Here is a 16,667-nt window from a genome sequence, read left to right as displayed (position 1 = left end):
TAGTGGAGATCCTATGCCAAATTCCCACCTACCTAAGGAAGATCAACAGAGAAAGTAGGAAGAGGTAATTCAACCTCTGACCTCTCTCTGTACTGCCCTGTGTATATTGGTGTCTTTCTCCCTCTCCTGCATGTTCCAGATGGACTCCAGTGGCACAGTGATGCTTAAGAGGTAATGGTGGGGGGTGGGAGCAAGCAGCAGGTAAAAACCTCTAAGAGCAACTTTTTAAAACTGTGTAAATCACCTCTCCCTCCACCCAGCTCTGGTATGTCTTTTCCACCCAGGGAAGGGTTGAACCCATGACATTTTGTAGATGGCAGCTTGTGTGAGCAAGGAAAAAAGGCTGAGAAACACTGCCTCAGAGTTCCTCTGTGCCTCATCCTTTGAAGGGCAGCGTCCCAGGTGGCCAGGAGAGCAGAGGAGGAAAGGAGGGATCTCCCTTCTAGTTGTCATGAATGGAATCAGACCCCAGTGTTTTCAAAGTAGAGTATTCTCACTTCTATCAGCTGCATTACCATTTTCTATTCTCCTATAATGGAAACTGTCTTTGACTCCTCCGTAAGGCTATCAAGGCCTACTCTAGCCCACCAACCCAAGTTTTTGCCCACTATTCTGCTCAGGAGAGCCAGGAATGTTTCTCCATCTGTTGCCTCCTCAGTCCCCTATCTAGAACCTGATGGGTGCAGCTTCACCAATGCGGAACACTTCTCTATCCAAAACTTGTCTTTATTTCAAGTGATAGTTTGTTTCTCACCTTCTCCATAAAGACTTCTACAATCACTGGAGCCCATCCCCACCTGCCTTTTTTCCCCCTACACTTAGAATCAATCAATCCTGCATGGTTTAGCAGTTAATTATTCTCCAACTGCTTACTCTACCTAACATTTCCCATAATTTTGCCCTTCATGAAAAAACCTGCTATAAGGAAAAATTAGCTATTACCAAAACCAAGAAACTATTTTTTGACCACTCTAAACCCCAAAGGTATACATTTGATTTCTTAAGACACTGGACCCTCTGGCTGATACTAATCAAATAACTATATTCAAAGGCATGGCCAGTTAGGTCAATTATGAACAATCATATTATATGTTTCCTGGTCAAGGTCTTGATAACTAAGAATTATACCTGAAAAGTTGTAAAAAAACTTTAAATATTAAAATCACATGACTTTTTTAAAAACTAATTTTTACATGCATTTGTACCCACACAATATTTCATGGGCTGGTAATTGCCAGTGCTATTTACAAGGCTGCCTTACACAGCCCCCTCAGAGAGTCTTTCTCTTCCCTCTGACTGCCCTCCATGCAGCACATCATGGGGCCCAGGGCCTGAACACAAGATCAAACCAGGAACAACAAAGGTGGAGTCATCTCTCCTCTCACTGCCCTACCCAGCCCCCAGGGCTGACAGGGAGGTGGGCCACAGAGGGTGGGAGGGAGACAGATACTCATCCTGGGCTTTCCTCCCCTTCAACAAACCACTGATCACTCAAGAGAAACAGAACAGAAAACCCACAACTATTTTCGTATCTCATCTTTCACTTTTTGTAGAGATAATTTTGTGTGTGGTCTCAGGTCAACCGAGGAAAGCAAAAGATCACACATATTTCTAACATTTTATAAAATGAAACTGTGTTAAAATTCTAATTATAAACAATATAAAAATGTGCCCAATATAATGTTTTATTTATTTATTTATTTTTTTAATTTTTTTTAAAGATTTTATTTATTTGAGAGAGAGAATGAGAGAGAGAGAGAGCATGAGAGGGGGAGGGTCAGAGGGAGAAGCAGACTCCCCGCTGAGCAGGGAGCCCGATGCGGGACTCGATCCTGGGACTCCAGGATCATGACCTGAGCCGAAGGCAGTCGCTTAACCAACTGAGCCACCCAGGCGCCCCATAATGTTTTTTTTAAAGAGGACAATAGTGTATATATGAGTATATACAGATATAAAGTATCTCTACAAAGACTGAAAGATGAGATATGAAAATAGTTGTGTTGGGATGGGAGACTTAAAGGTGATTTTCTTCTTTTCAAAATCCAATTGCATCCTTTTTATTTATCTTCCTCCAAAAATCAATCTATATGGTCAGTTGTGTGATACTGACTGATCAGGATGCTCCCTTTACAAACTCTAGAAAACAGTCATATTTTCATATCTGAAAGAGTTTTAAATTACTTACCAGCTTAATGTTCTAAACCATGGCAGGTCATAAGAGCGATAGACTCTATAACCTATTGTGATAATTTCATGGAAGCATTTCACTTGGATGCCTAGAACCTGAAACCAAGAGAACACATTTACATACATCTCTTAGTGTTTACATTTGTGCTTCATCATTTAATATGCAGCTTGTTATCATATGTATTTTAAAAATCTTTAGCTTCCCATTTCTAATTATTCTAAATGTCGGTAGCAAAAATTGAATAGTCAATACTTCTAAAATCAAGTGATATTTCAGAGGGGTAAGCAAATCAATGTTTTATCCAAAAAGTGAGAGCTCCTTTCTAGGGTAGGAGCAGGCACTGTAGCTTAAAGTTTGAGGGATACAGTCTGGTTGGTCACAGACTAGGCTTTATCCCTCGTTACTACTTCATTTCTTGAGTTCGTCCTTCTTAAGATGGACGATCTTTTTGTACATTTTGTTTCTTTAGTTACCCTAGGAAAACGACTGAATGTGCAAGTTTGCTTATATATATTTAACCATACATCCTGGCATGCTTTCCAAGGATACAGATACTGTCAGAACAAATGATTAAAACACCTTTCCCCTGTCACCCAGCAGGGTTTGGGCATGATCTTTTCATTCTTCCAGCTGTGCCAACTCTCCCATAGCCAGCTGCATAGATCTCTCATCAATCCAAGTGGTGCTACATTGGCAAATTATAAAACAGCCTTCTACATGTGCAGCCACTTCAGCCAGTCAATTGATTCTATGCAGTTTCGTTTGCACAGTGTCCTATGTACATTCATAATAAACGGGTTAGGGGCGCCTGGGTGGCTCAGTGGGTTAAGCATCTGCCTTCGGCTCAGGTTATGGTCCAGGAGTCCCGGGATGGAGCCCCGCCTCGGGCTCCCTGCTCAGCGGGGAGTCTACTTCTCTCTCTCCCTCTGGCCCTCCCACCCCCACTCATGCTCTCTCTCTCTCTCTTGCTCTCTCTCAAATAAATAAAATCTTTAAAAAAAATGGGTTAATATTTATGAATCCTTTTTTGATGGTCTACTTAACAGTCCTTCAAACTGTTGTATCCACCACCAACTTGAGTATAGGTAATCCCTGAGGATGTAGCATCATATTCAATGCTTGGCTTAAGTCAATTCCAAGACTCAAAGAGCAAGTGGCAAGTTGAACACTTATTACCATGAACTGAGAGACTAAAAAATCTTTGTGAATATAGCAGACTATTTCAACCTCTAGAGAGTATACCCAAGGGCTTGGTCTTGTATAGCTCTGGAGCTAAGAATGGATTTTATATTTTTAAAAAGTTAAAAACAAAACCCAAACATGATGTGACAGAGAAATATGTGGTTCCTTAAAGCCTAAAATATTTTTACCTGCTTCTTTACTTAAAAACCTTACCAAACTCTGCCCAAGAATATACTTTGGTATTTCTTTTTAAGCTCTCCACAAATTAGCTTTCCCAAAGCTACTGTTCAGGATATTCTTAAGTTGTATTTACATGTCCGATCACATACTTAAAGTAATTGTGTCCCCTCAGCCACATGATAAGAAAATATTAAGCCAAACTACTATAGTTTTCTTTAAGAAAAAGTCATTACTGCTTTATAACATAAGGACAAGAAATTCAAATAGTGTCTTTCAAGTAAGCTTTGAATATGTCAAAAGTCATTTTTTAAAACAATCACAGAGGGGCACCTGGATGGCTCAGTCGTTAAGCATCTGCCTTTGGCCCAGGTCATGGTCCCAGGGTCCTGGGATCGAGCCCCGCATCGGGCTCCCTGCTCGACGGGAAGCCCGCTTCTCCCTCTCCCACTCCCCCTGCTTGTGTTCCCTCTCTCGCTGTGTCTCTCTGTCAAATAAATAAATAAAATCTTAAAAATAAATAAATAAAACAATCACAGAATGGGGACAATGCTAGATGTTAAAATAAAATGGCAAAGCCATGCTATTTATAGAACCAAGGGATTTTAAAATATCAGATGCACTGATGCAATTTCTATTTGCTAAATGAACACATTTGCTCATGGTATTTTACTGAGAGGGTGAAAACACTACTTTTAATAGCACACACATATATATTTATACGATTATCAACTACAGTTTGCAAGTAGAATCAATATAGCGCTACTGGGAAAAGAGAAAACGAGGGATTCAAATCAACAGAGCTAAAATCCTTAAAATGTATGTATATCTTCCAGGCTGGGTGATCACACAGAAACTGATATTCCAGGCCATCAATACTGGTAGCAATGCACATTGGTAGGACTCTGTTGGCCCAATAAATGTGTTAAGAGCCTTTAAAACAACAACCAATACGTAAATGCCTACTCTGCTAGTTACTGAGGATTCAGAGAAATAATACCGGACATCTGTCTTCAGAGAGGGCTAGTCTGTCAGGGAGGACAGAGTGGCTACACCACCACGTGGAAATAGGCACATGGATGAAAGCACGGCCAAACAGAACACCAACAAAGCAGGCACTGGGGACAGGCTGCAGTGGGGACAAAGGAGAAGGATACACAGAATCACAGATACAGGAGAGGAAGAGGCATGTTAGGGAACTACAAGTAAGTTCAGAGTTGCTGAGACACAAAGATGGAGGTGAGAAGCAGAGAGTCACAGAATCACAGCAAATGGTACAAAGGACTACACAAGAGTTCGTGCTGGGGACACCTGGGTGGCTCAGTCGGTTCACTGTCTGTCTTCAGCTCAGGTCATGATCCCAGGGTCCTGGGATTGAGCCCCACATCGGGCTCCCTGCTCAGTGAGGAGCCTGCTTCTCCCTCTGCCTGCCGCTCCCCCTGCTTGTGTTCGCTCTCTCTGACAAATAAATAAAATCTTAAAAAAAAAAGAGTTCGTGCTGATCACTAAAGGACATGATCAGATGTATGTGTTGGGGATAAGAGAGGTGGAAAGAATGGACTGGAGAGGCAGCAAGAGTAGAGACAGGAAGGCAGGCAAGATACCACCATCTGGTCGAGTGTAGATGAATCTTTAACTGGGCCAGCGGCAGAGGGGGGTGGTATAAGGAGTAAGACATCGAGGAGATAGAACTGGCTGGATTTGGTGGTTGAGGAAATTGGGGGGCTAAGGGTGACAGGGGAACATGGAATAAGACTAGGGAAGGCTTTTGGGAAAGTAGACAGATTTATGCAGAATGACTGGGGATGGAACAGAATTCAGATCTGGGTATGTTGAGTTTGACTATGGATGGTATCTATATGTTATCCAAATAAAAGTGGCTATTTTCACTTTGGGAATCTATTTAAAGAAAATAATCCTGCATATGAAAAAGCTTTACATTCTAATATGTTCAGGATAGTGTTATTCACCATAAAGAAATACCAAAACATAGCCTGAATGTCTGAAAATAACACAGTAGTTCATAACTTATGACGCATTTCATTCCACTGAGTCCATGAATGTGTTAAAGCTGATGGGGTGGCGGGTGGTGCCTGGGTGGCTCAGTCGGTTAAGAGTCCGACTCTTGGTTTCGGTTCATGTTATGATTTCACGGTGGTAAGATGGAGCCCCACATCTGGCTCCGAGCTGAGTGAGAAATGTGCTTCAGATTCTCTCCCGCTCCTCCCCCTGCTCCCGGGCACACACGCGTGCTCTCTCTTTTAAAGATTTTATTTATGGGGCGCCTGGGTGGCTCAGTCGTTAAGCGTCTGCCTTCAGCTCAGGTCATGATCTCAGGGTCCTGGGATCGAGCCCCGCATTGGGCTCCCTGCTCAGCGGGAAGCCTGCTTCTCCCTCTCCCACTCCCCCGCTTGTATTTCCTCTCTCGCTGTGTCTCTCTCTGTCAAATAAATAAAATCTTTTAAAAAATAAAAAAGAAAAGAAAAGAAAGATTTTATTTATTTATTTGAGAGAGAGCGAGCATGAGCAGGTGGGGGAGGGGCAGAGGGAGACAGAGAGGCAGACTCTCTGCTGAGCAGGGAGCCCGATGCGGGGCTCTATCCCAGGACCCCGAGATCATGACCTGAGCCAAAGGCAGACACTTAACGACTGAGCCACCCAGGCTCCCCTAAAAAAATTTTTTTTAAATGAAGCCGATGGTTGTAACGATGGTGGAACAACACAAAACACTCAATATAACATTCAGTTTAAAAAGCAGGATACAAAAGTCTTATCACATTATGATTACAACTATGATTTTTAAAACATAAAAAAGGGATAAAAGAAAACATATTAAATAGCAGTATTAATTGGGTTTTGGTAGTTGATGATAGGGTTAGGGGTGAACTTCAAAAAATTATCAATTTCCCAAAGTAATTTTAACACTCTTGTATAACTCTCGCATGTGAAAAAATAAACTATTTAAAACTGAATCATATAATGTAAATAGAAACTTAGAGGAGTTTCCAAGAAGATGAAGGGGGAACCTCTTACACTATCTGCCTTTAAATCAAATTATACTTTAGTACCTCCATCACGTAGAAAATATGATTGCAAGTTATGAATGCAACAACTAAAAAAGTATTTTAAGTAGCAGGCTAAGGGAAAAAAGCTCCTTTTATTTTAAGGAACATCTTATTATTCATTACTCATATTATGAGTTCCAATTTAAAGTAGTAGCTTTCATTTCCTAGAAATAAGTTTTTAATAAAACGCTCTTGAATTAGTCATTTATGAGTGCTGATATTGTAGGGCAAATGCAAGCTAGAAATGATGCATACTTCTCAAAATATAAATGACCTAGTTAGGGATATGAATATAAGTAGGACTTTAAAACACATAAAAGTAGTATCACTTGAGTACCGACAGTGTGTGCATATGTGTAAATCCATCCACATTTCCTTAACATGAATTATCATAAATACAACCTAAGTATGTACGCATGTGTACCCCTGTGCATGCATGTGTGTGCACGTGGTACAATGAACTTAAATAAGATCAGTAAGTTTAAATCTACTTAACTAGATCTTTTTTTTTTAAGATTTTATTTATTTGACAGAGAGAGAGAGAGAGCACAAGCAGGGGGAGCAGCAGAGGCAGAGGGAGAAGCAGGCTCCCCACTGAGCAGGGAGCCCAATGCGGGACTTGATCCCAGGATCCCGGGATCATGACCTGAGCCGAAGGCAGACGCTTAACCATCTGAGCCACCCAGGCGCTCCCACTTTAACTAGATCTTTAATATTCTTAGCTGACTAAGCTCACCAATGAAAGGAAGAACTTGTAACAAAATGGTATTTTCTTCTCATGGTAGAAAAAATGAACAAGAAAGCCCAAGCACTTTAGGTATACTTATAGTTCTCTTTTTAAAAATCAGAATCCAAATATGCAAGGATGTCTTTAAAGGTGTTTTGAATTTTCTCATAAATGAGTGATTAAAAATTAGCCTTTATCCACAAATTCTGGCCTGAGTTACCACATCAGTTTAGTCTGGAGAACAACGTAACTTACTCACAGGAAGCCCACCAAGCTGGCCTGAGTCTGTGTATTGAGGATGCTCATGTTTTTTGATGTCTTAGCTCAAAAGTACCTTCTAAAGGCAAATAATAATTTAAACGATCCCCAATATTTTCAACGGCTCCCCAGTGCTTTATAAATAAATCCCAAGCTTTTTCACATAGTATTGCAAGGCCCTCCAGAATCTGATCCCCAATTATTTTCCCAAGTTCAAAGGCCCTGTGCTCCAGGGGAAGGGCATCGCCCGCCTTTTCTTGACACATCCAGCCATTCAAACCTTCGCTCACAGTGCTCCCTCCACCCTGATATACCCTCAGGTCCCCTGAAAGTTCACCTCCTCCACCAAGCCTCACCAAACTGTCTGCCATCACCCAGTCCCTTGGCCCCCTGGCCTGCCACTTAGCACACAGCACTGAAAAGTGCTCCGCACACACTCACTCCTGAAAGGCCCAGATTCTGAGGCCAGTGGTAGTCGCTGGCACTCATCGTCCTCTGCGGGTCCCCACTGAGAAGACCAGAGGTAGTCTCTTCCCTGGGGTCACAACTGAACAATGCTCACACCGGCCGATCTGGCTTCTAGGCTCAGCATCTTCCGCCCTCGCATTAAAGTGGTCCTATCCCTGATCCACTGTTCCTTTGTAAGAAAAAGTTCTTTCTCATGTCAGCAAACTAACAGAACACAGAAAGTGATTTCTTATTCACCAGTTACCCTGATATCCCCAAGGAAGTACAAAATTAACGAGGGGACAAAGGGGACGTGAAAGGGCTTTATGGCACTAATAAGAGCTGCTGTAAGTGCTTTTAGCAGGTGATGGGATTTTTTCCCAATGGTGTCTAATTTCACTTCAGAACTTATTTATTCTTTTATAGACTGAAAGGAAAACCACATCCTATTGCCCATGCTCGTCACTGTGAACTGGACTGAGCATGGAGGGGAGCAGACAGGTCAGACAGATAAGCATCTAAGTGGGCAAGAGCAGCCAGAGATCTGGGTGGTGAGTGCGAAAGAGGCTAAACTAATGGAGATAAGATGATGAAAAGAAACAAGAAAGAGGGACATGCATCTCACTGAGAGCAGGCTCTCCCTGCACCCTGCTGTTAAACACGCTCAGCACCCACTAAGGGCTTGATGAATCTGTTCAACAAGTGCATTTCTCCTTCTCACTCCCACCACTTTGGGCTTCAAATGTTTCATGCTTCTTTGGGTATCAAGGCTTTCACACCCGGGAATCCTCTGCTGTGACCCTCCTGCTCCCAAGCTCCCCCTCTCACCTCACCTGCTCAAGCTTCAAACTGCAGCACGCGTGCGGGGCAGAAGACCTCCAGCAAGTCTCCTGGCTCCCCCACTTGCCCTCACAACATCTTATTCTTTTTTTTTTTTTTTCAAATGCTTATTGCAGTTTGTAACTATAGTTCTGATCAGTTCTTTAAAATGTAGATAGTAAACTCCCTGAGGGAAGAGACGAGTGTGCTTTTCTTACCAACCCCGTGTCACACCCCAGAATCAGGGCGATGCCTGCCACAGAGCAGGCATCCTGGAAGTATGTGCTAAACGAATGAATTAAAAGCTTAAAATACCTGTTTGGCTTCATGCCTTGTTAGACTTCCCATACACAACAAAATCCCAAACGCCAGATTGGCTTCAGCTTGCTTCTCTGGTCTCATCCCTAGGTACCCTCCAAATGCACAGCTTGCAAATCCCCCAACAAACCACATTCTCTCATTACCTCCATGTCTTGCTTCTGATGTCCCCACCTTGGAAATGCCCTCCCCTGTCCAGTCCCTTCTTCAGGACTCAACGTTGGCATCACCTCTTCTGGAAGTCCTCCCTGTTCTCTGTCAAGCTAGATTAGATACTTTTTTTACCGTGCTCAACCAACAAGTTCTATGACAGCACTCACCCACTTATTTACTACACTATTTATTCATATAGTTACTTCTATGTCTCTGCCATTAGATTGAGTTCTTTGAAGTGAGGGATCTGGCTAATAGTCCAATATGATAAAGTCATGTGTGTGTGAACTCATTAGCAGTATCTAATGCTTGGCAAAATGTATTTATTATGCATACTTGGTCTCTGCGGAGTGAACACACTGAATGGCTATTTTGCAAACAGAAAAGATTGGTCCAGGTCATTTCATGAACTAGAATAGAAGATGCTTAAGGGAACAAAATTCGCTGTTATCAAACCTTCTTTGAATTACCTTCTTTTTTATGACAGGCTCAAATTACTTCAATCACATCAGTGCTGAAAAACAAAGCAAGAGATACTCAGGGAAATGTGAAACACTTACAAGAAGCATCAGCATAAAGGATCCCATATAGATGATCAGGAAAAACAATGAAATCATAGTTAGAGTAAGAATTCCACGAATCCACCAGTTTTTCCACCTACAAAGAAAATGTTTTTAAAGTTAGTATTTAACGTATTTTTTTCTTAAAGTTTTTTGTGTGGTTTCAGTATTACCAGACGCATACGGATTTTCCCTAACTCTACTTGAAGAATCCCTTACTTCACCTTATACAATAACAACAAAAATGAAAATCAAACAAACGGCATTTGTTCACTTACTCAGAGCTAAATTAAGTGTAAAAATTATATTCCCAAAGAAAGAAATGAATTTTTATTCAAGTGTGATTAAAGATGAATCACCAGGTCAGGCAGTGCAATGGCCAATGTGGCTATGTGCACGTCCCAACCAGGGTCATTCAGAAGGAAGAAGGCAGGTGCAAAAGCCCTCTGAAAAGACGCTCTATCCTTGAGGGTGGTAAGAAAAAACAATAATGATTTTAAGGTGGTTGAGACAGAGAACACAGCCTTCTAATGAGAAAAAGTAAAAAAAGTTTAACACAGAAGTGAAACTGCACAGCACGGTGATTTCAGTGAAGTGAAGAAGGCACGAGAAGGTCAGTCATGGAGGCAAGACCAGACTGATGGCCACTCCTTCTAGTGCTCAAAGTGTGCTGCTGGCTCTCCTCGCTTACGGACAAAAGTGCTTCCTCACCCTTGGGCCTTCGCTTGTTCCTTAGAGTAGAGCTGCTCTGCCGTAGGCCCAGCTAGACTGAGACTGATCTCCCTCAGTCCTCTGGCTGCCAGTCAGGGCCGGGGTTTTGCCCCGTGGCTCTCCCACTACACCCAGGAGACTCAGGCTTCATCCCCAGCATACTTTACAAACATTGTCACTCTCTCTGTGGCCAGGTCATGAAAAATGTCCTGTGTAAAACTGAAAGGATTCTAATAATACCTATATATGGATGATATTTCTGAATCTAAAATTTCTTCCCCCTGGTTTTATTCATTCTACACTGAGCTCACAATAAAGTTTTTCTTTAAAACTTCTCTGATTTCTATTAATTCAAATGACAGCACTGAGATTATGTTATAAAAGATCTGGGTTCACCTTAAAGTATAGTAACAAATATGTACTGTGCTCTAAGGACAGGCCTTCATTCTCCTGTCTATAAAAAGAAATATCTGCTGACTTCATCCATTTATCAAATACTGATTACATTCCCTGCTTTCAACCACTCTCCTACACAGTCTAGATATTTCTTTAATATCCCTTTTAGGATATCATTTCTGCACTCAAGATCTAAAATGCCAACAACATTAAGTCGCAACTCTTTCATCTAGCTTCCCAGGTTTTTCATGAGGTAGTCAAATTGTACTTACCCAACTTTATTTCCCTCTACTGTGTAACAAACTATATAGACTCATAAATTTCTCATGAGACTGTAAGTTTTAGAACTGAAATGAAGTGAGCAGAGAGTCAAAAAATGCTATGGCTGAAAGGTTCCATTTATAACTCTCTGTGGATTAATGAATATATTGACTGGGAACTGGGCTAGGTCACAGAGCTAGTCAGAGATAAATAAAGGACCAAAAGCCAGTCTCCTGATAATAATTCTTCCCTGTTTGCAGGAAACCCAGAAGCGTATTTCGCTCTCCTTCATAACTGATCCTCAGACTTGGAATTGTTCAGAACCTACAGAAGAGGACTCTACGTAAGTGTCAGAAATCAGTCTCCAGGCGGATGTTGCCAAGGTCCATGTGTACCTTTGTTAGATGCCTGGCTTTGAACTTCAGAGGATGATAGCTGCTGAGAACCAGAGACCTTAAACAGAAAACCTACTTTCTTCATATCATCCAAAAGTTCCATGGTAACTGAAAACCTGAGCACCTCAAGGAACATATCCCATCTGGTTATCTTTTATATGGCTTTTTCCCCTCCCAGAAAAATTCCCCTCCCCCAACAAGGTCAAAGACTTAATTCCTTTAATTATTCTAACGGATTCCCCAAATCTCCTAAGAACACCTAATACAAAGTTAAGCACATAAAAGAACATTGATGCAGTAACTGAAAGTCATCTTTTAAAAGAGAACCACTAAATTCAAAACAGAGCATGATATGAGGGATAAAAAAACATTGTTATTAAAAACCAGAGGATAGCCTGATTCTGATTCAAAATTCTTGATTTATCATGCTACCATGATCACATTAATAAAGTCTTCACTTTGAGTCCAAGTCATCACCTCATGATTGCTTTGAAAAAAGGAACTCAGAATCAGTAAAGGAGAACTGCATTCAAGTCTCATGTCTCCAGGAGCTACATTGAGATAGAAATGAGATTTCTAAAAAGTATATAATTAAGCAGTAGCCTTAAAAGTGATTATCGAAAGTGGTTATACACTTATTGCTCAAATCGTTCATGAGATGTACAATGTTTTACTGTTACTATAAATATTAAGTGGTTTTTTATTTCAAAAGTAATGACAAGGTTTAAAAATAATTATTTTCCTTGTGGCACAAACATCATGAGTCATCAAGAACCTGGGTTGGCAAGGCAGTTCACCTGAGCCAAGAATTGGTATACAGAGATACTCGTCAAGAATAAGCAAGAATTTTGTGGGCCATCTGGCAAAGAGAAGTTTTGAGAAAATTCATCTATCAGCCTTTGGAGGAACTGGACAGAAGTGTGCAAGTTCCTGAGAGAAGGAAAATGCATCATACAGTATAAAAGCACCGAGTATAAGGCTATGCCTGGATGTTTTCCTTGGCTTCTCAACCTCAGTGTTAGTAATATTTTGAGCCAGAGAATTCTTTGTTGTGAAGAGCTGTTCTGTGTACCGCAGGATGTTTAACGTCCTCCCTTGGTTTCTCCCCACTACATGCCAGTAACACTATCTCTCTTGACCACCTAAAATGTCACAAATGATCACACGCCACACGTCCACTGGTGCTGTCTGGGGCGTCAGGGCATTGCCCCTGGATGAGGACTACTAACTTAGACTGATAGTTGAAGAAGAGCTTCACTAACAGACAAAACCAGCCTCAGCTGGTTAATGACTATTCACTCCCACAGACCCACACACAGGTCACAAAACAGACTGGGACAATTTGCCAAGTGACTGAAAACCGTCAGGCCCCTTCCAATTTCAACAACTTATGCTTTGTTTGATGTTATATACTAAAGACTTAAAAATGAGCATAAATCTTAACCTCGCTACAAAGCAAATGTTTAATACAGAGTTGTTTTTAATCATGAAAATTTGGAAACCAGCTAAATGCCCAGCAATAACCGTTTAGTTGAGTGAATTGAACTATCATGCAGTCATTAAAAATACTTAAGTAATTTAATGATGTTCCTAAAACCGCAGAACGAAAATGTAAATAGAAAGGTAGGAAATAGTACAATGCTATTTTTATATTATATAGCCCCCCACATACACATATATACACAATGCACAAGAAAAAAAAAGCTTTAAACAGTAGATATCAGAATACCATAAGTAACAATTTTTGGGGGGGAGGATTACAGGAGTTTTTTCCCCCTGCAATTCATGTACTTTTTAAATGTAATTAGTATTTTTAATCCCATGTATCTATAACTTCTAAATCTTTGTAAGACAGACCATTTTGGTTACTAGCTTAAAAAGACCCTAAAATAAGATAGATTTTGAAATATTCATGTAGCCTTTAGGGCAAAGTTTGAGAAGATTGAAACTGGTTATATTATTATTTATTTATTGTTCATTTTTAAAAACCAATTCTTTTATAAAGAGAGCACAATACCTACGGTCACAATGTGGTTCTATCACTTACTAACTGCATGACCCCTGACATAGAACATTTCTGTGCCTCAATTTCCTCATTGACAAGACAGGTTTACATAATTGAACCTGTGTTACAGGGTTGCTGTGAGAATAGTCAGTATGTGTGAAGTACCTGGAGTAGTGCCCAGCACATTGCATATGCTCAATAAATATCAGCTGCTATTATTTGCTATTGTTACTTTACACCAGGGAAAAAAAAAAACCCAAACCTCATTATTAAGGAAAAATCTACTATAAATGACATATAGGAATCCAGCATCATTCTTATATAACAATAGAAAAAAATTTCAGATCTGAGATAGACCTGATAAGATTTTAAAGCAAACATATATCTGTGAATGAGGTCAGAAAAACTGAGATCAAGAAGTATTAAAATAATAATCAGGTTTTCAATAATGAACAGCAGAAAGTTTTTCTATTGGTTAAACAAATATGAAAACTTCTGTTTGAACCAATTTATTTTAATATGGTTATCTGCTAGGAATTAAAAACAGAAAAACTTACATTTATTAGATATGACTAACCAGTGTTTTTTGTTATGACCTATGGGTAGTAAAATCAATTAAGTCACATCCAGCATTTTTGTTCAATAATACAGAAGAGCATCAAACAAAAGAAATTAGAGAGTATCACACATAGTAACAGCAAGAACTGTTTCATAATATTTTTGCCACAGTTAAAACACACATTTGTGTGTCTCTTGGGATTTGGTGTGAAATGTATCTCCTACTGTGTGTCACGGTCAAAAAAGTTGGAAAAGCATTGTTCTACACCAACATTTAAGATTTCACACATTAATCTGGATAAAAGCTTATATTTATTTTGCTTTTAAAAATTTTCTAATTCATATCAGTAAAGCATACCATGGACAGCAATATGAGAGTAGCTCAAATTTGGTGGTGACCAAACATTCAAAACTATAGCAAACATAAAATAGTAAAAGGGTGCAGAGCTTTGGCTGATAATTTTAAACTCAGTTAAAAGAAAAAAAATGACCTATTTCCATCTGGCATCTGAAAAACAGGGAACAGAGAATACGGAATTTTCTTTATTAGATGTTCCAATACATACCAGAAAAGGTGACCTGATGTGGTAAATCACTCAAGAAATCTGACAAATTAGGGCAACAGTCCCAGGTCTGCATCTTCCTAGCTCTGGAACCTTCCCCAGTTAACCTCTCAGACTCGGTTTTCTCGTACTTCACAAGACTATAAGGATTAAATGAAAGAATGTACATCAAGCATTTACTACCATGCCTCACATATGGTGAAAAAGTATAGCCTTCTTCTTTCACAGCTCCAAAACTTAGAAAAAATGAGATTTATAACATCAACCAGCATAACCTCAAAACTTCTCTTGAGCACCCATTACAGTCATCTTCATCCAAACATACCTTGAAGATAAACCAGATAGTGCTTTCTTGAGGATCTCAGGGGTTCTATCTGAAGACGGTGGAATTTCTGGAATATCAGAATCTGTTCTGGAATCCAAATCTCCATATCTGTCGTCAATATCTGTTTCCTAAAATTAAAGAAAAAGGAAGATCACTTTGCAAAATTGAAAAAGAAAAAAAAGCACATGCTTGCCAATGCATTTATTTATTGTTCAGTGTGTCAAATCTCAGTTATGTAACTTGAAACAAAGAAAAACTATTAACCTGGGCGCCTGGGTGGCTCAGTTGGTTGGGCGACTGCCTTCGGCTCAGGTCATGATCCTGGAGTCCCAGGATCGAGTCCCGCATTGGGCTCCCTGCTCAGCAGGGAGTCTGCTTCTCCCTCTGACTCTCCCCCCTCTCATGTGCTCTCTCTCTCATTCTCTCTCTCAAATAAATAAATAAAATCTTTAAAAAAAAAAAAAGAAAGAAAAGAAAAACTATTAACCTGTCTTGAATAACCAAGCACTGTTGTACTTCCCTGTTAGGAAAGTTTGATGATCTTTGCTAAAATCTATCAATATAAAGGATTAATTTAAACAAAAGGCACAAATAGAAACTTCCTATAGTATCTAAATCAGAAACTTACCAACAAGAATCAAATGTTTGTTGTTTTGCTACTCAACTGGGAGAACATGGTGTTAATTCCATGTAAATTCTGATGAACCGTGCACAGTCCCTTTTTATTTGATTACAATCAAAGCATCAACAACAAAAGCAGAATCTTACACTGGCATAGCATTTTACTTAATATACATATATATAATATATATATTATATATATAAGTATTTTCACTTCCCTCATTTTTATTAGATCCTCAAGAGACAATCTCAGTGAAGCAAGGCAAACAGACATTATCATCTCTGTCTTACTGATAAGTAATTATGATCAAGAGCATTTGCTTTGATGGTAATATTTTTCATAAAGTTATTTAAAACCCAAATTGCCTTCTAAGAGTACATGTACAGGAGCTGGGTGTGTATGCTGGGGCCTTTAGACAAAGATGTTCACTGTGGAATTTCCAGGGATAGAATGGCCAAGGAATTTTAGGAATAGAGCTGCCTGGGGAGCTTGGATGGCTCAGTTGGTTAAGCGTCTACCTTCAGCTCAGGTCATGATCCCAGGGCCCTGGGATAGGGCTCCTTGCTCAGTGGGGAGTCTGCCTCTCTCTCTGCCTCTGCCTGCCACTCCCCCTGCTTGTGCTCATTCTCTGTCAAATAAATAAATAAATAAAACCTTAAAAAAAAAAAAAAAAAGAACAGAGCTGCCTGATGTTGTTTTAAAGTTGTTTGTTCTGCTGTAATGTGTCTCCACTCCTATGTCTTTCCCTCTCCTACACCCACCGCCCCCCACCCCCAGCAACCTAAAGAGTGCTACACATAAATGTGCTTTGGGAGAGTGGTTTATAGAGGGGGAAACTGAGGCAAAAGGGGCTGAACTGAGGAAGAAGAGAATATTTACAGGAGGTGAATACAAGTAGAGGGAGCACTGAGCAGAACATTGGGCCAGAAGTGATCCT

General features: G+C 40.2%; 1 protein-coding gene across 1 annotated transcript in view; it reads right to left on the bottom strand.

Annotated features, from left to right (window-relative positions):
* CDS1 (CDP-diacylglycerol synthase 1) overlaps positions 1 to 16,667 on the bottom strand; it is a 65,278-nt gene that overhangs the window by 33,951 nt on the left and 14,660 nt on the right. The window contains exons 2-4 of the mRNA XM_064584726.1: positions 15,109 to 15,236; positions 9,895 to 9,991; positions 2,186 to 2,283 (exon numbers count right to left, since the gene is read on the bottom strand). Coding sequence (XP_064440796.1) covers positions 2,186 to 2,283; positions 9,895 to 9,991; positions 15,109 to 15,236 — 323 coding nt within the window. The remainder of the gene's footprint in view (positions 1 to 2,185; positions 2,284 to 9,894; positions 9,992 to 15,108; positions 15,237 to 16,667) is intronic.

The sequence above is a fragment of the Mirounga angustirostris genome, unplaced genomic scaffold (genome assembly GCF_029215605.1).
Source record: "Mirounga angustirostris isolate CCGP_5_RB_7025 unplaced genomic scaffold, mMirAng1.0.hap1 SCAF_2, whole genome shotgun sequence".
Lineage (NCBI taxonomy): Eukaryota > Metazoa > Chordata > Mammalia > Carnivora > Phocidae > Mirounga > Mirounga angustirostris.
This window is presented reverse-complemented; position numbering and strand designations above follow the sequence as displayed.